Source organism: Chelonoidis abingdonii, chromosome 7 (genome assembly GCF_003597395.2).
Source record: "Chelonoidis abingdonii isolate Lonesome George chromosome 7, CheloAbing_2.0, whole genome shotgun sequence".
Taxonomy (NCBI): Eukaryota; Metazoa; Chordata; order Testudines; family Testudinidae; genus Chelonoidis; species Chelonoidis abingdonii.
This window is the reverse complement of record NC_133775.1, coordinates 4,513,150-4,538,170: the sequence shown is the minus strand read 5'-3', so window position 1 is coordinate 4,538,170 and position 25,021 is coordinate 4,513,150. Positions and strand designations below refer to the sequence as shown.

The 25,021-nt window shown below is 39.6% G+C and overlaps 1 protein-coding gene across 5 annotated transcripts in view; it reads right to left on the bottom strand.

Annotated features, from left to right (window-relative positions):
- The window catches only part of MAST2 (microtubule associated serine/threonine kinase 2), a 368,160-nt gene that overhangs the window by 274,760 nt on the left and 68,379 nt on the right, over window positions 1-25,021 (bottom strand). For all 5 annotated transcript variants that reach the window (XM_075067585.1, XM_075067581.1, XM_075067582.1 and 2 more), the window contains exon 3: window positions 23,923-24,065. In XM_075067585.1, the coding sequence (XP_074923686.1) occupies window positions 23,923-24,065 (143 nt within the window). The remainder of the gene's footprint in view (window positions 1-23,922; window positions 24,066-25,021) is intronic.

Below are 25,021 nucleotides of genomic sequence, written 5' to 3'. Positions count from 1 at the left end.
CATGCAAATACCTGTTCTCACTTTCTGGTGACAGTGTAAATAAGAAGAGGGCAGCATTATCTCCCGCAAATGTAAACAAACCTGTTTCTCTTGTTCAGCCAGTTGCTAAGAAGTAGGACTGAGTGGACTTGTAAGCTCTAAAGTTTTACATCATTTTGTTTTTGAGTGCAACAAAAAAAAAAAATCTACATTTGTAAGTTGCACTTTCACAAAGAGACTGTACTATAGTACTTCTATGAGGTGAATTGAAAAATACTATTTATTTTGTTTATCATTTTTACAGTGCAAATATTTGTAATAAAAATAATATACACTGATTTCAATTATAACACAGAATAGAATACATATGAAAATGTAGAAAAACATCCAAAATATTTAATAAATTTAAATTGGTATTCTATTGTTTAATGGTGCAATTAAAACTACAATTAATCCTAATTAATTTTTTTTAATCACGATTAATTTTGAGTTAATCGCGTGAGTTAACTACAATTAATCAACAGCCCTCATTTTAACTTTTAATTAACTTGTATAAAGTAGTTCACACTCAAACGACTCAAACCCTCCAAGAAGGCTAGATAAGACTCCTCCCACAATAGCACTGCTCCAAGAACTGCTCATTTTTAAACAAATAAATAATAAATAAATAATAATGAAGCCCCTCAAGATGAAAACTTTAAAATGGGATAATATCGAGCTAGGTCAATTGTTATGCCAACCAATTTTAACAATATCCCCTCAAAGGTAAACAGCAAAGCAGAAAAATAAGTTAAAATAATAATTCCTGTGACGCTGTACAAAAAGGAAGATAACTAGTTACACACCCCAAGACAGATTTGCAGCAAGACTAGCCAGCCTGCTTGATGACCCATTAAGGACAATCAGCTCACCCAGTGAGCCCCTCCTGGAGTTGTGTCAGGGAGCACTGAAGCAACAGCTGCTCCATGATTCAGAAAGGCATGTAAGGACATGTGATCTAAGGCTCCATCTTTTGCCAGTAACTTTCCATACACTTGGTTGAAAGTATAAAAAGAGACTGACATCACTTTATCTTCATTCCTGCTTCACATCTCTGGATATGATTTCTAACAAGGGAAAGCTTTGAACAAAGAACCAATGACCTCCAATCTAATGGGTGAACCAAAGAGACCTACTACAAACTATCAGATTTAGGCCTTGGCTACACCGGCGCTTTAGAGTGCTGCAACTCTCCTGCTCAGGGGTGTGAAAAAACACACTCCTGAGCGCAGTAAGTTACAGTGCTGTAAAGTGCCAGTGTAAATATTGCCCCAGCACTGGGAGCTCGGCTCCCAGTGCTGTAAGCTAATCCCCACGGGAAGGTGGAGTACCTGTAGCGCTGGGACAGCTCTCTCCCAGCGCTGGCGCCGCAACCACACTCGCACTTCAAANTAAAAAGAGACTGACATCACTTTATCTTCATTCCTGCTTCACATCTCTGGATATGATTTCTAACAAGGGAAAGCTTTGAACAAAGAACCAATGACCTCCAATCTAATGGGTGAACCAAAGAGACCTACTACAAACTATCAGATTTAGGCCTTGGCTACACCGGCGCTTTACAGTGCTGCAACTCTCCTGCTCAGGGGTGTGAAAAAACACACTCCTGAGCGCAGTAAGTTACAGTGCTGTAAAGTGCCAGTGTAAACATTGCCCCAGCACTGGGAGCTCGGCTCCCAGTGCTGTAAGCTAATCCCCACGGGAAGGTGGAGTACCTGTAGCGCTGGGACAGCTCTCTCCCAGCGCTGGCGCCGCAACCACACTCGCACTTCAAAGGTCTGCTGGGGGAGCACTCCCATGGCAGCGCTGTACGGCTGCAAGTGTAGCCATACCCTCACTATCACCGTGAACTTGATCTATAGACTCTGAAATAAATTGTAATGTATATGATTCCTTTAACCATTTAACAACTCTTTTCTTTTTATTAATAAATCTTTAGTGTTTAGTTACTAAAGAGTTGACTATAAGTATGGTATTTGGTAAGATCTAAAGTATACATATTGACCTGGGGAGTGGATTTGGAATTAGAAGAACCTTATGTATGATTAATCTGGTTTTCAGTAACCTCTTATCGTAAAGACCAGATGTCTGGGTGCTGACGAGGTTGGCATGCCTAAAGGGACTGTGTTTTAGCTTCTTGTTAACCAGTGTGATCATACAATTCACTTTTGTTACTGGCTTGTTGAACTCCAATGTTAGAACAACCATCAGTCTGAGATGTGTTTGCCCTGTTTTTATCATCAGTATGTCCTGAATTTGGCGCACTCAGCTTTGACCCACACAAGGCACGATCACAATTCCAAAAGAGGAAAAATACCTAGGGCTGTTTAATTATGTAATGAATGCTTCATTTTCACAAAATTGCTTCCAAAAATCCTAAGAAATACAAGTTGCAAACTAGTCTCTTTCAGATGCCTTATTACCCACATAAGGTGATTCTTTGCCAATGAGTAGCACTGGACAAAGCCAGTGACTTTTTTTTTTTCCTCAAAAAATTCCTGTGAAATGTTTTCCAATTTATTTGTAATGATTCTGAGAGAAGTTTTTGGATACACGGTATTTTTTAAAGTGAAGCTATGAAAACTCATAGGTCCCATTAATACTAAATTCTCCAAGTAAAGTCTTGGGCTTTTAGTTCTTTGCTGTTGTTGAATATAAATTTTTCAACACTTACTCTTAAGACTCCAGTACTACTTGAAGAGCAACACCTATTTTTAGGTTGCCTAGCATTTTCCATTCTAAACTATTCTTGAGACCTCTTTTGAGAAGTTCTAACATCTCCACTGTTTCAGCAGGCCATTGAAATTCAGCATAACAAAGCTCAGGGGCTATACACATATCACGGGCTTGTCCCATAAAATTCCATTCAGGTTTGACCAAGTTATAAAATCACCATTTTCCTTCCACTGTTAGCATTCCTCTGAAAAATTGTAGCAGTATGCCAAAACAACAACTTAACACGTACCCTGTAAAGAACAAGGCCCATGCTGCTGCAAAGCAGCAACAGAAGCTGAACTCGGAACACCAAGAAGCTGCCAGAGTTGTTGTAGCAGTTAGGGGAAAAGGGAAGACAGCTCAGCCAGAACTAGCACATGACCCCAGTGGCCCATCTCCCACAGTGGGAGGCGCTCAACTCCCAGAGAAAGAGAGAAGAAAAAGCCAGGCTGAACTCCTCGAAACCTCCCCACACCCAGCACATGGCACCAATGGCCGCCCATCCTCCCCATGTGGAATAACATCCTGCTCCTGCTGCCAGATAATATAATTCATCCTGTAGCTCAAATTATAGAAGTCTGTCCTGCAGGGCTAAAGGTAATGCATGTCTGGGTGTTATAGTTTCACATAACAGAATTTTGTTCTTACTTTTCTCTTTTAAAAAAAAAAAAAAAAAAAAAAAAGGAGTTCGGAAATGAGTATAATGCTATATTAAAGTAAAGTTATTTTGGCTGCAAACAGCAATATCAGATTTACACTTGCCAATACAGACTTAATTCTGCCCCATTGGACATATCCATGATAATACAGTTATTAATTACAAGATCACATACTAGTTTTCTCCACAGGATCTCTGCTTCATTCAGTGCATAGGATGAATGCACCTAGGGGGTAGAATTAAGGCTGCATGGGCAACATTGGAATCTAGCTGTGAAGATACAGGGCTGCTCTGAATTAATTTATGAATGCTATGTACGATATATATACACGTCCAATTATTTTAAGAGATGTTTTCTGTCAGACTATATGGATTTGAGCCAAAAGGAAGTGTTAGGAAAAACAAGCAGAAAACAAAACAGTGAGAGACACCTCTGAATAAAGCACTTCAGGAGCATTAAAAGAATATTAATTGGAGAGAGCTTCACTGTTTTGGTTCCAGTAAAGTTTAGAATATTTATTTTGCCAGGCCTAGGAGTTTAAGATCAAAGCGACACTGAACAGTTTAAAAAAAACATCACTCATATATAGACACAGGAGTCCGTTGTCTGTGGCTGTTCATGGAGCATAGGCCACCACGTAGACAGGTTGTGCAGAAATTGGGCATACCTGGCTAATGTCATGGGGAGGGTAAGCTTTAGGTAGATAGGCCTGTATGTACATATTTTTATTGTTTGTAACCCTTGTTCTCTGACACTATGAGGTTTTCCTACTGTTATCAATAATAAAAATCATGTTTTTTAAAAGGCTGTATAGTCACTCTGTGTACACCAGTGGTAACAGCTCCCAAAGGGCAAAACTGCAGGTGCTGAATTTAAGGCCTGGACTACACCTAAAAATTAGATCAACCTTGCTACATTGAACAGGGCTGTAAAAAATGTAATGCCTGTGTGACATAGTTAAGTGGACCTATCCCCTACAGCAGGCACTAGATTGACAGAAAGATTCTTAGGGAGTTTTTGTTTGTTTGTTTTTTAATAAAAATATTTAACCACTTACTCTTAAGACTAAAAATTCTCCCATTAACCTAGCTATTACCTCTGAGAGAAGTGGATTACCAACCGTGACAACCAGAGTCCAAATATCCCAGGAGAAGAGCGGGGTGGTTGAACCCCACAGCATAAGCCATTGAATCAACTGATAGTATACAATGCTATCATAAAAATATGTCAAGTAAGATCTTTTATGCAAGTTTGTAATGATGTTTTGAAATTGAAGGTCACTATGAGATATGTATACAGACTGGTTATTAATGTGCATGTGTGTATTAGGCTGTCAATTAATCGCAGTTAACTCGCAATTAATTCTAAAAAATTAACTGTGATCAATTGCAGTTTTAATCGCACTGTTAAACAATACAGTACAATTGTAATGTATTAAATATTTTGGATATTTTTCTACATTTTCAAATTGGCCCTGAGAGGGTTAAAAACAGCCTAGGGAGACATGCATTCCACTGCTCAAGCCATGTCTGCAGTGCAGGGAGTCCCGCTAGCCGAAAGTTTGCACCCTGGCTCCAGCCACCCCACAGGTTTGTTGTTGTTTTGGTTTGGTTTTTTTGCTTTGCCGCTCCAGCCGCCCCACAGGTTTGTTTTTTTTGGCTTGGGACAGCAAAAAAGCCAGAGCCGGCCCTGCCTGGAGGGATTCTGGTGGGCTGCCAGGACTTACAGGCTCAAAGGGACAAAGAAGCTGGAGTCAGAGGCAGGAGCAGAAAGAACTGAGGCTGCGGGAAAGTGGCCCAGGGAATAGAGATAGTGAGCGACAACAGGAAGCTGCTGTTTGCAGGGTCGCTGAGCCGGGGCCCAGAGTAGTAGGAAGACCTTCCCCCCGCTCCCTCCCCCGCCCACTAGCCACTGAAGGAGCGGCCCAGCTGTGGACTGCCAAGGCACTGCAAGGAGTGACAGATTATTGTTTGAGGAAACCCCCCTGAAGGGGGAGAAACTGGATGGTGACACAGCCAGAAGGCTATGCCACAAAGCAGACGCTGACAGGAAGGAGCTGTAACGGGTCTGCAGGTGGAGGCAAGCATGGGAGAGCCACTACCATCCAAGCACATACCCACTAGTGCTGAGCTACTTCCCAAAACACCCAGCAGGAGGCGCCAGTGTAGCGAGTCACCCTGTGACAATCTCATACAAGTACCCATAGTGCAATCTCTTTATTGTGAAAGCGCAACTTACAAATGTAGACTTGTTTTTGTTACATAACTGCACTCAAAAGAAAACAATGCAAATCTTCAGAGCCTATACGTGCACTCAGTCCTACTTCTTGTGCAGCCAATCATGAAGAGAAATAAGTTTGTTTACATTTACAGGACATAATGCTGCCCATTTCTTATTTACAACGTCATCTGAAAATGAGAACAGGCATTTGCATGGCACTTTTGTAGCCGGCATTGCAAGATATTTACATGCCAGATATGCTAAACATTCATACGCCGCTTCATGCTTCAGCCAATATTTCAGAAGACATGCTTCCATGCTGATGACACTCATTAAAAAAAAAAAATGTGTTCATTAAATTTGTGACTGAACTCCTTAGGGGGAGAATTGTATGTTTCCTACTGTGTGTTTTACCCACGTTCTGCCATATATTTCATGTTATAGCAGTCTTGGATGATGAGCAAGCATGTTAGTTTTAAGAAAACTTTCACTACAGTTTTGACAAAATGCAAAGAAGGTACTAATGTGACACTTCTAAAGATAGCTACAGCACTCGACCCAAGATTTAAGAATCTGAAGTGTCTTCCAAAATCTGAGGAACGAGGTGTGGAGCATGCTTTCAGAAATCTGAAAAGAGCAACACTACAATGCGGAAACTACAGAACGCAAACCACCAAAAAAGAAAATCGACCTTCTGCTGGTGGCATATGACTCAGATGATGAAAGTGAATGTGCATTGGTCTGCACTGCTTTGAATCATTATCGAGCAGAACCCATCATCAGCATGGATGCATGTCCTCTGGAATGGTGGTTGAAGCACGAACGGACATATGAATCTTCAGCGCATCTGGCACATAAATATCTTGCAACACTGGCTACAACAGTGCCATGCGAACATCTGTTCGCACTTTCAGGTGACATTGTGAACAAGAAGTGGGCAGCATTATCTCCTGCAAATGTAAACAAATTTGTTTGTCTGAGAGATTGGCTGAGCAAGAAGTAGGACTGAGTGGACTTGTGTGCTCTACAGTTTTACTTTGTTTTGTTTTTGAATGCAGTTATTTTTGTACATAACTCCATATTTATAAGTTCAGCTTTCATGATACAGAGATTGCACTACAGTACTTGTATTAAGTGAATTGAGAAATACTATTTTATGCGCAAATATTTATAATAAAAATTATAAAGTGAGATAGAACACTTTGTATTCTGTGTTGTAATTCAAATCAATATATTTGAAAATTTGGAAAACATTCAAAAATATTTATAAATGTTGTTCTATTATTGTTTAACAGCACAGTTAAATGCACGATTAATTTTTTATTCACGCGGTTAATGTTGATTAATTTTTTTAATTGCTTAACAGCTCATATGTATAAAACAAACTGTGCTCCAACATTCAGCTCCACCTCAAAGTGGGGCAGGGCTGCCTTCCCAACCAGAAGAGACTAGCTCAAGCACTTAGCATTCTATCACCCAGGAAAAGACAAATGAGGGGCTATTGAAGTTAATGGTGAAAAACTGAAAACTTTAAACTGCAAAGAAAACCCAAAGGACAGAGTTTTCCCCACTTTGAATATCTAGTGACTGAATAAAAAGAATTGCAAACCCTTAAAAATGGGAAGGCTTTGAACTGAAGAGCATCCAGCAACTGAGAGATAGCACCTAGGTGGGAAACTGTCTGTGAAAGATTGGATTCCCTTTTTAGTTAGGGGGTACCCTAGAAAACAGTTAAAAGGCAATAGGTAACTTGTAACGGAAAAGGGATTTTTATCAAATTTGAAAGTGTAAAGCTCGAGGTTACATCTTTATGTTTATTTTCTGTGTAACCTGTCTGTTTGCTTCCCCTTACTATTTTGTCTTTGAATCTATGGTTTTCCTAGTAAATAAACTTTATTTTTACACCAACCAGCTGTCTAGGCTGCAAATTGTGTGGACTGCACAAGCAAAAGCAATGTGGTGTCTGAAAGGTTGGTTTCAACGCCTTCAGGGGTGACAAACAAGAACAGAAAGGTTTGTGTGTCTGGTAGATAGTAATTCGGTGTACACAGATTTGGGGACACTCAGGAATGGAAAGGTATATACAGTACGTATAGTTTGGATTATTTAGTGAGATCCCTTTGTAATTCTCTGCCATCAGTTTCGGATTTAACTATCTTGAGTAATTTTGTATCATCTGCAAACTTTGCCACCTCACTGTTCATAAATTATCTGGAAAAGAGGAGGATTATGTTGAACAGCACAGGTCCCAGTACAGATCCTTGAGGGACCCTGCTATTTACCTCTCTCCATTGTGAAAACTGACCATTTATTACTACTCTTTGGCCTGGTCTACACGGGGGGATGGGGGGTGTTACGTAAGATATGCAACTTCAGCTACGGCAATAGCGTAGCTGAAGTTGACGTATCTTATTTCGACTTACCTCCCACCCTCACGGCACGGGATCAACAGCCGCAGCTCCCCCATTGACTCCGCTACCGCCGCTCGCCTTGGTGGAGTTCCGGAGTCGATGGGAGCGCGTTTGGGTATCGATATATCGGGTCTAGACTAGACCCTATATATTGATCCCTGATAGATCGATCGTTACCCGCCGATCTGGCGGGTAGTCTGGACGTACCCATTGTTTCCTTTCTTTTAACCAGTTACTGATCTATAAGAGGACCTTCCCTCATACCCCATGAGAGCTTAGTTTCCCTAAGAGCCTTTGGTGAGAGACCTTGTCACAGGCTTTCTGAAAGTCCACGAACACTATTTCCAATGGATCAACCTTGTCCACATGTTTAAAAACACCCTCAAAGAATTCTAGTAGATTTGTAAAGGGAAATCATGCCTCAAAGTCATGTTGACTCTTCCTCAACACATCATGTTCACCTATGTGTCTGATAATTCTCTTCTTTACTACAGTTTCAATACCAGGCAAACTGGTTTAAGTTAGGCTTACTGGCCTGTAATTGCCAGGATCGCTTCTGGAGCCTTTTTTAAAATTGGTGTTACATTAGCTATCCTCCAGTCATCTGGTACGGAGGCTGATTTAAGCAACAGGGTACATATCATAGTTGTTAGTTCTGCAATTTCATATTTGAGTTCCTTCAGAACTCCTGAGTGAACACTATCTGGTCCTGGTGACTTATTAATGTTTAAATTTTTAATTTGTTCTAAAACCACCTCCACTAACACCTCAATCTGGGACAGTTTCCTCAGATTTGTCACCTAAAAAGAATGGCTCGGGTATGGAGATCTCCCTCACATCCTCTACAGGGAAGACCAATGTAGTTATAACAACTCCCACCTACACACAAAAATCTCTAGTTGAAGTTAAGTGGTTCTTTAAACTCAAACTAGTTAGCTGGTGGGGAGAGGGGATGAATGCACATGAAGGGTATGAAAACACAATAGGATCAAGGAAGCCCATAAAACACCTGTTGCAACTTCACTGTAAGAACACAGCAACTGCTCCAGTGATGTCACATTCTCCACAAAGTCTGAATAATTACTCATATACTACTTTAAGCTAAAAGGAAAAAAAACTTTAAAAAGCTAATTTGCCATACACACTACAGCAGTTTCTCTCTCTACAGCTATAATAGTGCTGCTGTCAGAAAGAGAAGAGAGCCTGTGTGCCAAAATCAATTCAACAAGCTTTTAGACACAAAACAACAGAGCTTCTGAGGATAATGAGAGCTGCAATCATTCAAACTGACAGTCTAGGCGAGTTCCAGTAATTTACATTTGCCCACCTAAACCTAAGATGGCAATCTTTGGGATGCATAGAAGAGTACTTGAGTTTTCTTTTGGGCATGAAAATCTACTTTTGGCTAAGAGATGAATACTAAGAAATGGGAATTAACTTGAAAAAGATTTTAGCATTTCCAGAGCAAGGCAAGATGCTGGTAAGAGCTCTGTTCAAATTACATGTATCAAAACAGAATATAATTTTGTACCAGATCTGAATGTTAAATAACTATCACATAATTACTTTTTATAGACAGATAGATATAGATAAATGTAAGTAATTTATTTTCAGTGCCATTTGCTAGTTAAAACCTAAAAATAATCTATCCACTACTGCCACACACTGGGTGTACTCTGCCATGGTCCATATTTATGTTCCCTGCAATTATCATCACACAAATAGCTATGTACAGAACTATCCTTTTAAACATGTTAATTTAAATGCATTCCTACCAAAAAAAAAAAAAAGGTCTAAAGAGCAATCCTTAACTTTAAAAAAAAAAATTAAGATAACCAGTTTTCCACAAATACTACTCTGTATAACAATAGGATTGTTCTTGATATATAGCAAAACTTCTTCCAGAGATGTATTAGGGCCTTGACAGCATAAGGCAAATCTCTGCAGGTGTTAAAATATAGCCCTATGTTCTGCTTAAGATAAATTAATATATTAAAGTGAAGTTATCTGCAATATCTTATGACAGCATAATTCACCCCATGGTTGAAGCCCTTCCATGATTCTCCATGGTTTGTATATTAAATTCAAATTTCTGTCTCTGATTTCAATGCCTTCTATCACTCAATCCCATCTGCATGTTTGACCTGTTCTCCCCACATCCTCTGCTAAGGGGCTCCTTCTTTCCCTCCTCAGACGAACAACTTTGTGCCTTCTTCCACACTGTCCATCTCTTATGCTTAGAATGCTTTCCCAAAATTCATTTGCCAATACTTCATCCAAATCTCTGAGATTTACTCCTGCTGTGAAGCTTACAAGAAATGAATTAAAACTTCTATTAAAACTAATCATAAGTGTGTATGAACTGAGGCTGCATTTGAGAACTGAGACTTATTTATGTAACCCTATCCAAATCCACCCAATTCCCTTCTCAAATACCTCCATCTTTTTCTCATCTGATTATTTCAGGGTGCAACTTCCATAACTTTACACAAAAATAATTAAAATTCATTCATACAAGCATAACTGTTGTGCTATCATAGTGCTTCCTAACACTATATAAAACTATGTAGTTCAACCTTTACAATCAAAGTCTCAGCGAGTTGAAACTCTTTGTTAGCTAAAGAATGGTAATGATTGACTTCAGATATCGATTAAATTGAAAATGTCCTTGATTAAACAAATTTAGTTGATGTCTCCCATAACATTCTGATAACCAGTGTCTTACCATCTCAAATATGAACAAGCTTAAAATAAGGTTACCTATTTATCATAGCTAAGCAAATTTCTATTGAACAGTTGTATGTCCCACTTATGAATGCAAATGAAGTGTACACTCACCAAATACAAATTCCTCCTTCTGTAGTAAAAAATACCTAGTATATCGGCAACAATAGGTCTTAAGGCCTCCTAGGATTTACGCAAATTACTAAAGACTGTTCTACTTCCATAAAAAACACTAGATGGCACCATATCCTTTTTCTCATGTTAAGAGAAAAGCTATCCAAACAGAACAAAATTGTTTTCATAAATGTTTTCTACCATCCTAATTGCTAAGTTTAAAACAAGAACAGCAAGAGACAGTAAAATATGGTAAGCTATAATGCAATTTTAAAAAAATTAGTTCCTCTGCACAATGGCTTCCAAAGCAAAGCTAGGTCACCACTAAATGGCTCCAGTATGGTATGATCTCAACACTAAAACACTCATGTGCTATACAATCTCATATTAACTTTCTCCAGGGACTTTGAACACTGTCTGCAGCAAAATTTGCCATAACTTGAAATTACAGACTTGAGAGTTTTTTAAATTGACAAGTCTCCACCAGCAGATGGCATTACTGCAAAGACTCAAGTAGTTGCAGAAAAATATGTATAAGCTATGAAACTGCTGGTTTAGATTTCACTAGCGTGACCAGACAGCAAGTGTGAAAAATCGGGACAGGGGTTGGGGGGTAATAGGCACCTATATAATACAAAGGCCCCAAAAATTGAGACTGTCCCTATAAAATCAGGACATCTGGTCACCCTGGATTTAACGTAAAAGCAACCTGCGTTCCCTCTAAGGTGTGTGTTTGCGGGCTGCACAGGAAGCCACCAAGAGCCGTGCACCAGCCGCACATGTCCACACACAGGTGAGCATGGAGAATGTGTACTGTGAGTGGGGGCAGTGGGGCAAGGTGGGGGGCAGTGATGGGGGTTTGGAGGAGCTTGGAGCCTGCAGGGCTGTGGAGGAGACAGGAAAGACGCCTCTCCCCAAGAGACTTTGGGTCTTTCCCCAGCTCTGCCATTGAGTTTCTGCATGGCCTTGGGAAGTCCCTCACCCCACACTGTGCCTCAGTTTCCCCATTTTCCAGATGGGAATAATGATATTGACCTTCCCCTGTAAAACACTAAGAATTACAAAGGAAAAGCACTAAATATCGTTGGCTTTTAGATTTGTGTTTTAAAAGGAAATTACCAAAACTAGGACTAGTGGAAATGTTTTTGTGACTCTTTTTGTCTGATTTTCAATTACAGCAATTCCCTGTTGTGGATTTAAACCACCCCTAGCAACGTTTGCAAAGTTTTCTGTGGCAGGAGACCACATGGTTTATCTAGGGGCCTGATCGTACAAAATATTACTCCCTTAGCTGTTAATCATGTGAGCCTCAAGGAAAGAGGTGGGAGAACTTCATGTGAAGTGAAAATTTGCCTCAGCCCATGTGTTTGTAAAGTGCCATGTAAATTTACAGAGCTATGTGTGTTTCACTGTAATAACTGAGAAACTGGAACATTTTATCTGTGTATGAGAATCTGAAGGTGAACTTGACTGTGCTACTTGAATTGTCCAAGCTGATACAGTGTAAATATATAAACATGAAGGTTGAATAGTCTATAGGACTTGTAAAGTGCTTTGTATTGTTAATACAAGAGGATGGTAGTAAGGGGAATTTTGGTGTGTTTTTTTTTTTATTATTATTATTCTGAGCCTTACTGTTCTGATTTAAAAAGAAACATTCATTTTGATTTCTAATATTGCGGTATTACAGATGAAGCCCTGTCTGAACATTAAATATCTCCAGCATTTTGTATAAGAGGAAAAGATTCCTCCTGTCCAAAATTCCTCTTCTTTTTTCACACTACTGCACGGTGCTATCTGTGGTGTTGGCCTAGTTGGCTGCTGACTTTCCTCCCCAGAGGTGGCTGCATTTCAGTGGTGCATTTAAATGTATAGTTTGCGAAGCATGTACTGATAGGTACTTAAGACAGACCTTCCCTAAGTCTTCCCTAAGACTCAGCTAGGTACTAGCAGTAAGACGTTGTGTGCTCTTGGTGGAATAAGGGCTGCTGTAAAAGTACAGAAGTGATCGCGCATATCTGCATATTACCTCAATATTGGTGCTGCACGTAACAAAATTCATTCCGCACATGGATGGAAAAAATTAGAGGAAACATTGAAAGCAACCCCGAATTACTGAGGTTTTCACAGACATATACCACACACATGTATTCAGTAGCAAGGAATTAATATAATTCTGAAACAGACCATTCTGTAATAAATAAGAGTTCTGCTTCTGCTGTCAGAGAGCAGAGCCAATAATACTCTCAAACACCATTTTTGTATATGATTTTGAGTACTTATCAATATTAATACACAAAAAAGTGTTGTGTGTTGGTTAATAAAAAAATAATATATAATATATGGAGATATACCTATCTCATAGAACTGGAAGGGACCTTGAAAGGTCATCAAGTCCAGTCCCCTGCCTTCACTAGGAGGACCAAGTTGGGTTTTTTTGTGTGTCCCCCACATCCCTAAATGGCTCCCTCAAGGACTGAACTCAAAACCCTGGGTTTAGCAGGCCAATGCTCAAACCACCGAGCTATCCCTCCCCCCATAAGTTAAGGTTGGGCTATACATGACATATGTAAAACAAAACCTAAAAAGCAACAAAATGGAAACTTAAGAAAACCAATGATACATACCCTCTCCTCCATCAAAAATGCACATCACATGACTGTACATCAGAGAGAATAAACTACAATCGTAATTCTGCCCCACTACAGATGTTGTCAGACTTCCAGCAGCACCAATCTCAAATTCCACTGAGCCCACCACTCCAGCCATCCCCCCACTATCCCATCTGCATAGCTCTGAGCAACTATACATATTCATGATTGGGGAATTTTATTTGGATACATTTGTGTCTTGGACCCATTGGTCCAATATTGTCTGGAGTCAAGCATGTAAGGAGTCTCTCAGCTTCCCATGCTGTGGGGGCTTTTCATCTGGGCTCTTGCACTTTCTAGCTGACTGCTCAAAACTTGAAAGGAGCTTGTAGTCAGGTCTTTGGGAATGAAAGTGAACTGTCTCACACTTTTTCCAAGGCAAATAAACTCATGATACTGAATATGTTGTTCCTTTTAAAATACAAACTAGAGCTCCAACTCATAGGCCTGTCATAGGGTAGACCATAGTTTTAAGAAGTGGATACAGATTACTGGATCATTTCGAACTTCTCCAAAGAGCAGACTGCTTCTAAAAGGAGGAGTTGTTACTCCGGCCTTGGAGAATTAACCAAACGTACGGTATATTGTTTCAGTCACAAAGATCTTTTAGCTATGCAGTCAAGACCATGACTCTGGATATTATCCAAATAATGTGGTATGTGGCACTGCATACAAACAAAAGTGCTTAGCCCAGAAAAGGAAGCTTGGTTGGAACCACATCTTGGTTGGAAGAAGTACTGCAGAAAGGGATCCGAGAGTCATAGTGGACCACAAGCTAAATATGAGTCAACACTGTGGCAAAAAAAGCAAACATCATTCTAGGGTGTATTAGCAGGAGTGCTGTAAGCAAGACACGAGAAGAAATTCTTCCGCTCTACTCTGCGCTGATTAGGCCTCAACTGGAGTATTATGTCCAGTTCTGGGGGCCACATTTTAGGAAAGATGTGGACAAACTGGAGAAAGGCCAGAGAAGAGCAACAAAAATGATTAAAGGTAAGTATGAGGGAAGACTGGGGAAAAAATGGGTTTCGTTAGTCTGGAAAAGAGAAGACTGAGATGGGACATAACAGTTTGCAAGTACATAAAAAGTTGTTAAAAGGAGGAGGGAGGAAAAATTGTTCTTAACCTCTGAGGATAGGACAAGAAGCAATGAGCTAAATTGCAGCAAGAGAGGTTTAAGGTTGGACATTAGGAAAAACTGCCTAACTGTCAGGGTGGTTAAGCACTGGAATAAATTGCCTAGGGAGGTTGTGGAATCTCCATCATTGAGGATTTTTAAGATCAGGTTAGACAAACACCTGTCAGGGTCGATAATACTTAGTCCTGCCATGAATCCAGGGGACTGGACTAGATGACCTCTGGAGGTCCCTTCCAGTCCTATGATTCTATGATCATTGGCCTCCATGGATCTGCTAAAGTTTTGCAGTCATCTACAAGCTTCAGTCTGCCGTATACGTTTTATATCAGCCAGGCAGAGTAGGAAAAAACCCAGGGATTCAAAGGTTCTTCACAGAAGCCATTATCTTTCTACTGACAGGCCCCTTCAAAGTAATTTCTCCTCCTCAGATCATTGTCCTTTTGCTGACCCAGAAGATGGGATCATCTATTGCTCTTATTCTGGGACTATCTTAGTATCTGATACCCTGAGAGGGTAGAAAGTACTCTCAGTCCTTCCGGGCAACTGCATTTTACCCAAGATGCAACATTTACTGTCAGATATTTCTTTTCCATGAGCAGGGGCAAACAGTGCTTGAGGGGTTCTATATGAATCCTAAGACATCTGTTCTTCTCACATTTGGCACTATACTGGTAGTCCAGGTATTTCAGAACTTTGTCTCTGACAGCGGCCAATACTTCAAAAGAACGTGGAAAAAACCCTGAAATAGGGCCATCTGCCCCATGAAGATCGCATTCTAACCTCTAACACAGGGGTGGTCAACCTGTGACTCCGGAGCCACCTGCAGCTCTTCAGAAGTTAATATGCGACTCCTTGTACAGGCACCAACTACAGGGCTGGAGCTACAGCTGCCAACTTTCCAATGTGCCAGGGGATACTGCTCAATCCCTGGCTCTGCCGCAGGCCCTGCCCCCACTCCACTCCTTCCCTTCCTGGGCCTGCCATGCTCTTGCTCCTCCTCTCTCCTTCCCAGAGCCTCCTCCACGCCATAAAATAGCTGATTGGAAGGTGCAGGGAGGAAGGGGGAGGCGCTGATCGGCACAACTACTAGTGGGTGAGAGGCACGGGGAGCGGCGTGGGGGAGCTGATGGGGGGCTGCTGACGTATTACTGTGGCTCTTTGGCAATGTACATTGGTAAATTCTGGCTCCTTCTCAGGCTCAGGTTGGCCACCCCTGCTCTAACAGTTAAAAAATTAGTTTAAGCCCATTTTTTTTTAATAAGCTATGATTCTGAATAGTCTTGTTATTTACTTAAACATCCATGAATTTTGTCAAGTTTATAGTCTAACCAACATCCTGTGTCAATGAATTCCACTGTCTGATAACTCATTGTTGGAAAGAATTTTCCCTTGTTTTTTGTGTTTCGAGCCAGAAGACAAGCTCATGGTCTATCTTCTCTAGACCATTCATTTCGTATATTTTGATCATGTCCCCTCTACTGGATTCTTTCATAAAGTAAACCATTTCAATTTTTTCACAATCTCAATGAGAATTTTTCCATCCCCTAACATCCACACTAGCCAATCCAGATTAATTCTGCAATATCCTTTGAAAATAAACCGCTGATTTACATAATATTATAATATTTTATGTATTATTCTCCAACCCATTGCTTAAACATACTAACTTATTGTTTGCTTGTTTTGACAGCATACTGAACACAGGTCCCCACTAAGTTGTCCACAATAATGCCCAAGTCCTTTACCTGAACTCGTACTGCTAACTTAGAACCTGCAAGTTGTATATAAAACTCACCCAGACTTCCTCAGACTTATGATCAGAAACCATGTCAAAAAGGTCAAGTTTTCCATAACTATAACAGCTAGGTGGTAAAGTCCTCTAATGTCTGCAAATACTGTAAAAAGCTTCGGGGTGTTCCCCACCTGCAGGACTCATGATCACTCTAGTAGAGCCATAACTACTTTATGGCTAGAACAGTTAAAGGGATTCAGCAGAAGAATGGAGTAAGGTCACCACCTGAAAGTCTTTACATACATTTAAAAGGCCCAATAGGCTTGATTGGCATCTGCCAATGCTGGTCTCCCTCTAGAGGAGAGCACTGAGCACTGTCAGTCTATACAGAAAGAACAGGAGTACTTGTGGCACCTTAGAGACTAACAAATTTATTTCAGCATGAGCTTTCGTGAGCTACAGCTCACTTCTTTGGATGCACAGAAGACTTTTTCCTCCCAGAGTCAAGGATCCAATGTGCTCTACTACTTGAAGCCGATGGATCCAGATTGCCACATATGTAAATGCAGAAACATTTTCCTCGATCTGTAAATTGGGTTTCTGACTATCTAGAACACTCTTAGATGTTTATGAGCTAATATTCATAAGTAACTTAGTTGTCAGTCTTGTTTAAAAACCTGCACTCCAGTCTCTGCAGGTTTGTTATTCATGAAGTAAGTTGATAAAGTATAACAATGTGTTCAAAATCTAAGAGATAGCAACTGAAGCACAAGAGCCAGCCTGTAGTAGTGCAGCTAGAAAGGGAGGGGGGGAAATAAAATTAAAAACACTTTCCGAGGCTCATGACAGGCCACTCCACCTAGCAAATTCAAACACCAGAGGAAAACCAAGTCCAGATTGTCAAATGAGTGGGAGCAGAAACAAGCCACTCGAGTGCATCCAGTAAAGATGACTGTTTTCAATATTCCACCTTTTTGGCACTAGATTGCCATTTTCTCTTCCTGTTCCATCTATTTTATGGAAACATGTAATGAACATTCTGAAATGGCACACATACCACTACAAAAGTTCAAACTCTGAGGATCAACAGATATATTAATATTGACATTATACTACTCTATTTATCTCTCTCTTTTCAGAGCAATTTTTCCAAAGTGATTAATGATCCTGGCAAGGAGCCTTTTCCTGTTGTAATTTGTAAAACATCCTCCAATACCACAAGCATACTAAAACAGCTCCAAACATGTAAGTAGTTCCAAAGTCCCAGAATTCATTATGTTTAATTAGGTGTTCATCTTGCCATAAGCTATTAGTCATTGTTTTGGAACCCTACTCAGTATAAAATTGAATACTAACAACTGTTAAAATAATTTTAAAAGTTCTGATTTAAATCAACAAAAGCAATGAAATTCAGAGTCATGACTTTACGTTCGAATCTCTATTCTTAATTAACCCCAATGTAAGTTATTACAGAGCAATGAAAATCGAGTGTGATCATATGTATATGTGCCTGAGCACTACAGCACACACTGAGGCAAGTATTAAAATTTCAGCGTTACAGCTGAACTCCATTCTTTTAAGTCAAAAAGTTTACTGTAGAACAGTGCTTCCCAAACTGTGAACCATGGCTTCCTTGGGGAATCACAAAGGGTTCATAGGGGAGCCACAAGCGTTTCGGAAAAAAGTTAATCCACATGCCTTTAACAAAACATGCCTTTAACAACAACAATTGTTTGGGGGGAAGGGAGGAAGAGGCAGGGGAGTTTCCTAATTAAAAGACTATTAAAGTAGGCTTTAAAAATAAAATGAATCTTATCTATGGGTCTGCATCTTATGCAGGTAGCCTTCAGCAGAAAGTCTCTCAGCTAAAATCCTGTGCTGGAGCAGAGAGCAAAGAGGCTCCTAGCACCAGAAGCAGCAGCACAAACAGCAGGAGACAGGGGAAGGGCACTGAGGGAGAGATGTGTGCATCTTGTTTATAATGGAACAATTTTTTCAAACTGCTAAGCTTACATGTAGCTAACCTCAGCTGAAGACAAAAAGGATTTTAATAATGTTAAACAGAAAAGTAGACAATATGGCACCACCAGCTAATGTTTGGATTTTTCAGGTCTTGATATTACTGTACAAAGTCCATAGCCACAATGTGTCATTTGTTTTCAAATGTTAGTAAATTAAAGTATTAGGCCAGGGAAACTACTACCTTTAGAAACCAAACACCTAGAATTCGTAAATCAGAGCCCAGAAACAAGAACTGAAGCAGCCAAACAAAAGTTATGTCTAAAGAAGCAACTGTTCCTCAAAAAGCTTTAGAAGCATGTTATGTTGTGGCCATGTGAATTGCAAAATGTAAACAAGTGCACAACACTGGTGAAATCCTTCTACTTCCACCAGCAATAGACGGGTAGAATTATGATGGGGAATAAGCCGCCATGGCACTGAAAACCAGCCCTATATCAAATATCATCTGTCGAGGCACTGATAATCTTGAAGAAAATGTCCAGGACTAGTTGATAAAATAAGTTAAGAAGAGTCAATATTTTGCACTGCAGCTTGATGACTCTACAGACAGCCAAAATGGCTCAGCTTCTATGTTATATAAGACTTGCCAAAACAGGCACAATAGCTGAAGAACTTTTATTTTGCAAATAAATACCAATCCAAATAACTGGTGAGGAAATATTCAAGATCATCGATAAATTCATAGTGGACGAAGATCCGAACTGGGATGTGAGTTGGGAACTGTGCACTGTTGGGGCAGCAGCCATGACTGAAAAGAAGAGTGGGGCTGCTGCTTGAGTAAAGTGGCACAAGCAACAACTTGGACACACTGAATGATTCATCGCCAAGCTTTGGAAAGGAAGAGGTTGCAACCTGAAATACATGAGGTCATCCAACACTGTTCTCAAATTTGTTAATTTTATAAAAATCCCTGGCAGTGAACACTCTGTTTTAATATGCTGTGTGAAGACATGGGCTCTGAACACACTCAGCTTCTCTTTCACATTGAACTCGGGAGACTGGTATGTGGTAAGTGTGTCACAACATGTGTTTGAATTGTGACACACAATCAGATTTTTCTTCTTTGGGAAAACAGACCTTGCAGATTATATGTACAATGTGGACTTCCTGACTGTGTTAGCTTACCTGATGGACATTTGTGTACAGCTGAATGCACTGAACCTAAAACTTCAAGGTAAAAATATAAACATATAGATATGAAAGAAAATTGGGAGATTCATGAAGGTCTGTCTTTAAATAGGTCACAAGGAAAAGGAAATTACTGAGATCCAGTGTTATCAGCCTTTGTAAAACAACAGAATTAAAGTGACCAAAACACTATTAAAGACCAAATATTAACTCATTTGTCTGGATTGTATTCCCATTTTCATGATTATTTTTCTGGAGTTGAATACGAATCTCCAGATACTGACTGGTTTCAAAACCCATTCTCAGTAACAGCTGACTCCATTCCAGCTTTATCTATCTCACCTCAAGAAAATCTCTTAGAACAGTTTAATGATCACAAAACAAAGACCAAAGTTTTCAAATTTAACAAACCAGGAATTCTGGATTTCTCTTAAAGGAGACTACAAAGAATTCAGTTATGAAGCTGTGAAAGTGTTGCTTCCATTCATTTCATTATCTCTCTAAGTCTGGGTTTTCAACAATGAATTCTGTGAAAACTAAACACAGAAATTGTTTCAACTTGGAAAATGCCCTTATGTCTGGCATTATCAGAGTCTCAAGCAAACATTGTGCAACAATGCAGTTCGAAACAGGACTATTCTTCCCACTAAAATCTTAACTATGTCCAAACACCAAAAAATCCCTTTTTAAGGATTATAGTTCTAAATATCTGGATGAGATCCGTTTATACAATTAAACAAACCATATGCAGTTGAATAAAGTCACATAGCCATTCAAACTCTAGTGTCCCTCTTGAAGCTAGCATCCTGAACTCCTGAATGTGCCAAAAAAATGGTATTTGGTTGTGGTGAGCCAACAAGTTTTAAAATCTCTCTAAAGGAACCGCAGCACTAAAATTTTTGTGAACCACACGTTTAGAAGAGCCCTTGGTAACCAATCTGCTTTTTTAATCTTTCAATAAGTACTACAGAAAGCGCCAATAGAGCCCAAAAGTACAAATTTATCAAGTCACTATGTAGTAGGAACAGGTTATGAGTTAGCATGTCTGGAATCAATCAAATTATATAAAAGTTACATCTACTAACTCAACAATTTATCATTAAAACACTAACAAAGCAGCAGTCCAAACTAAGTACCTCACGGTATTTTTTTATTTATAAAATTGGCCAATTTCATTAGCGCATGATATAAAACTAATCTGAAACATATCTGTCTTGTTCTAGAGAAAGGTCAACCTTTATTTTAAAATATTTAATATACTTTTTAAATCCTCCTGAAATAAGCAGTTGGGTGCCAAGATACAAGTCAGAACATTTTGTCTTTGTTTTGTTACAGTCAAGTTACAAACCCCTGAAAAGATTATGTACCTAACGAAAACAGGTAGAACCAGGCCTGCAGACAGCCACCAAACAAAGACACAGTACAATTAAGCCAAATCACAAAAAAAGTCAGTCCATTGACATGACTAATGTACATCGACAGATTAAAACTATGTATGATGTGCAAACACTTCATTTTAAAACCAAAATTACCAATAATGCAAATATATAGATTTTTGTTCTTTAAAGATTTAAATTTCATTTTGAACGGTCCATCTGATGCCAGACATCTGTTATTTCCAAAACAAAATTATAAGATACTAACTTATGTCTAAATTTCCAAAACTTGACCATTCCCAGAGCTGACAAGTTACGCATTCATGTTGAATCCTTTAACTCAGTTTAGGATTTGGTTTTTGTGATAATTCAGGGCAACCGCACCTGCATTTCTCCTCAGTGGATCAGCAAGGGCACCCACCCATTCTTGGCTTCCAGCTCCCCAGCCACTGCCTTTCTGACTGGAGACCCGCATCTCTCTTCATGTTGACCCGGGTATTTCCAGGCTGTACAGTTCCCTTTCTTCATTCGTATTTTCCAGCAAACACAGTCTGCCTAAACTAACCTGCCTGCTTCTCTTCAGAGACTGAAGACAGAGTGATTGTCAACGGTTATCATGCAGCACTTCCTATGCAAGTCTATTTTATTCTTAATGTAAAACTCATTAGAGAAAAAAAATTAAAAACAATAAAAGGAACCTACATGCATGCTAACAAGCTTATCAGACATCACCCTAGAATATATTCCGGCAGGCTCAGTCCTTCCAACCCTGTCCTAAGGATTGAGGCCCTCTGTGAATCAGGAATCTTGCCTGTTGTCTGGATCAGGAAGAAGGGCAGACACTGAGCCAGCTTAAACTCAGGCTTTCCATCCAAAAGTTTGTCTTTGTCTGTTAATTTCTGGAGAATCCAGTGTGAACTAGTATACACATAGCTCCGCAGGGGAGTGGCTTCAAAAGCTGATAATGAAGGAAGCTTATTAGCATCGCCCATCCCGCCCCCCACTAGAAAAGGCACATAAAAATCCACAACAAACACAAACGCATACACAACTGCGTTTTTAATATAATGTATGCCAAAGGTGTTAAACTTATTTCAATAAGGTTTAACTAACTCAGTACATCTTATCTGAATCCCATAAGGTTTATTGAGGGTATTACAGGATATTGTCAGGCTGTCACAGATCACTCAGTAGCTATGGTGTGCTAGGTGCTGCATTATGTGAATCCATAGCCACTATCCCAGAGGACCTGCAATCTAAATTATACAAACGATACGTCATTTTACCCTTTTTAATGTCTTTTTATTAAACCAATCCCAATATATATATTATACCAAGTTATATAACAACTTGTAAAAACAGAGATTGTGACACCAAAATGTATCTTTTGTGACCTAAATAAACACACATTATCCATGTAAACACTCTCCAGAAATGGGAATAAAGCCTACCAATCTGTGTGTTCCAAAGTACAGGATAGCTATTTATTATATATCACTAAATGAAAATAATGCTTAGATTTCCATCTTCTCTTCCCCAGTCTTGTGCTTTTGACTTTTTTCCAGGTGCTTTGTCAATTACAGTACTTAAGAAGAAAGGAACATCAAGAGTTAAAGGTCTCCATTTCAGAAAGAGCTGTATCAAAAGCAATCATGGCTAGAGCTGGTCAAAAATTTTCTGATAGACTTTTCAGTAGAAAAATGTAGATTCAATGGAATCGAAACATTCCACGGGAACATGTCAATTCTCTTGAAATTTTTGATGGAAACAAGGCAAGCAGCCAGGAAAAATGCCCAGCCAGCCTGCTTACATGGTTTCCTGGCAGTCCAGGCTGCCCCAGAGCCCTGAGCAGCTGTCACCCCATGCTGCCCAATCCCCCCAGGGAGCTGGCTGTCTGGGAACAGGGCATTCCCAGGAGACAGCTGCCCAAGGCAAGCTAAAAATTCCATTTTCCAAAGAAAAATTGCATTTTCCAGGCAGCTCTACTCATGATAAATGGTTGAGTTAGCCTAATAGAAAAGTTATTGAAGAAAAGGATCAAATAACTTTTCACTAGTGTCATAAATAGATAGCTAAGGGTTAATGTTTCTTTTACCTGTAAAGGGTTAACAAAGGGAACCAAACACCTGACCAGAGGACCAATCAGGAAACTGGATTTTTCAAAGTCAGGGAGGGAATTTTTGGGGTCTGAGTCTTTTGTCTGTCTCTCAGCTATGAGAAGGTTCTTTCTATCTTCTAATCTTCTGTTTCCAAATTGTAAGTACAGGTAGAAAAACAATATAGGCTTTTATGTTGTTTTGGGTGTATTTACATGTGTGTAGCTTGCTGGAATGTTTCAAATTGGATATCTTTTTGAATCAGACTGTTTATTCATTTTTTTCTTTTAAGCAATTGATCCTGTATTATTGTCATCTTGATACAGAGAAATTTTGATGTCTTTTTTCTTTCTTTTTTTTATATAAAGTTTTCTTTTTAAGACTTGTTTGATTTTTCTCTCTGGGTAGGCTAAGGAACAAGGGGAGGGAATTCTCTTTGTGTTAGATCTACGGAGGATAAGCTCTGCAGCACCAGGGAATTGGTGGGAGGGGGAAAGAGAGATAGAATCATTTCTGTTTCCTTGTATTTGGGGTTTGTCTCTTTGTGGAATAGAGGAGATATGCTTCTTGGTATTGTGATGTAAAGAGATTGCATCAATACTCTCAGGTTAGCCCAGAGAGGAAAGTCTGGGTGGGAGAGGGAGGGGGAAGGGAAGTGGAGTATTTCCCTTGCCGGTAAGACTCAGAGCTTCTGGGTCTTGGGGTCCCTCCAGGGAAAGTTTGGGGGACCAGAGCGAGGCAGGCGCTGTAATTCCTGTCTGGTGGCAGCGAGATAAGATCCAAGCTGGTAATTAAGCTTGGAGGTTCATGCTAGGCACCCACATTTTGGACACTAAGGTCCAGATTTGGGAAAGATGCTTATGATAACTAGGTAGTTTTATTTGGAAAACAGAAAACAGAAAATATTATCAGACTCACCAAACCAGCAGTAAGAGAAGGAGCAGACTGTCCCAGGGACTGGTTTCTCATGCGGACCAGGTTTGAGGTTTCTCCAGCTGGCTGCCATGCTGATTGTCCCACTCCACTGTGCACACTGCTGGATAAGGGAAGCAGTTGCTTTCCTTTAAAAACAAAATATGATCTCAACTTTTTACCACTTTAAAGAATTATAGGTTACATAATACAGTGCTTAAAGAAATGCAGGGTATAGGCAATGGTTTTCTAATCCATAATCATTCCCGTGGCTCTCCTACGAACCCTCTCCAATTTATCAACTTTCTTCTTGAATTATCGACACCAAACCTGGCTACAGTATTCCAGCAGCATTCCACCAATGCCAAAAACAAAGGTAAAAGCATCTATACTCCTATTCAAGATTCCCTTGCTTATGAATTTCAGGATCGGATTAGTTTTTTTGGTCACAGCATCACACAGAGCTTATATTCAGCTGATTAGCCACCACAACCCCAACATCTTTTTCAGAGTCAGTCTCCTCCATTCCATGAGTATGGCCTACATCCTTTGTTCCTAGATGTATCCATTTATATTTGGCCATATTAAAACACACACTGTTTACCTGTGCCCACTTTACCAAGTGATCCAGATTGCTCTGAATCAATGACCTGTCTTCTTCACTATTTACCACTCTCCCAATTGCTGTGTCATCTGCAAATTTATTAGTGATGATTTTATGTTTTCTTCCAGGTCATTGATAAAAATGTTAAATAGCACAGAGCCAAGAAAGAATCCTTCTGGGATCCCACCGGTAACACCCGCTCAGTGATGATTTTGCGTTTAGAGTTACATTTTTAGACCTACTGGTTAGCCAATTTTTAATGCATTTAATGTGTGCCATGTTAATATTGTTCTACTTTTTTAATCAAAATGTCATGAGGAACCAAGTCAAATGCCTTACAGAACTCTAAGTATATTACTTCAATACTATTACTTATATCAACCAAACTTGTAACCTCATCAAAAAATATATCAAGTTAGCTTGACAGGATCTATTTCCCATAAGCACGTGTTGATTTTCCTTAATCACCCTCCTTTAATTTTTTATTAATTTAGTCCCACC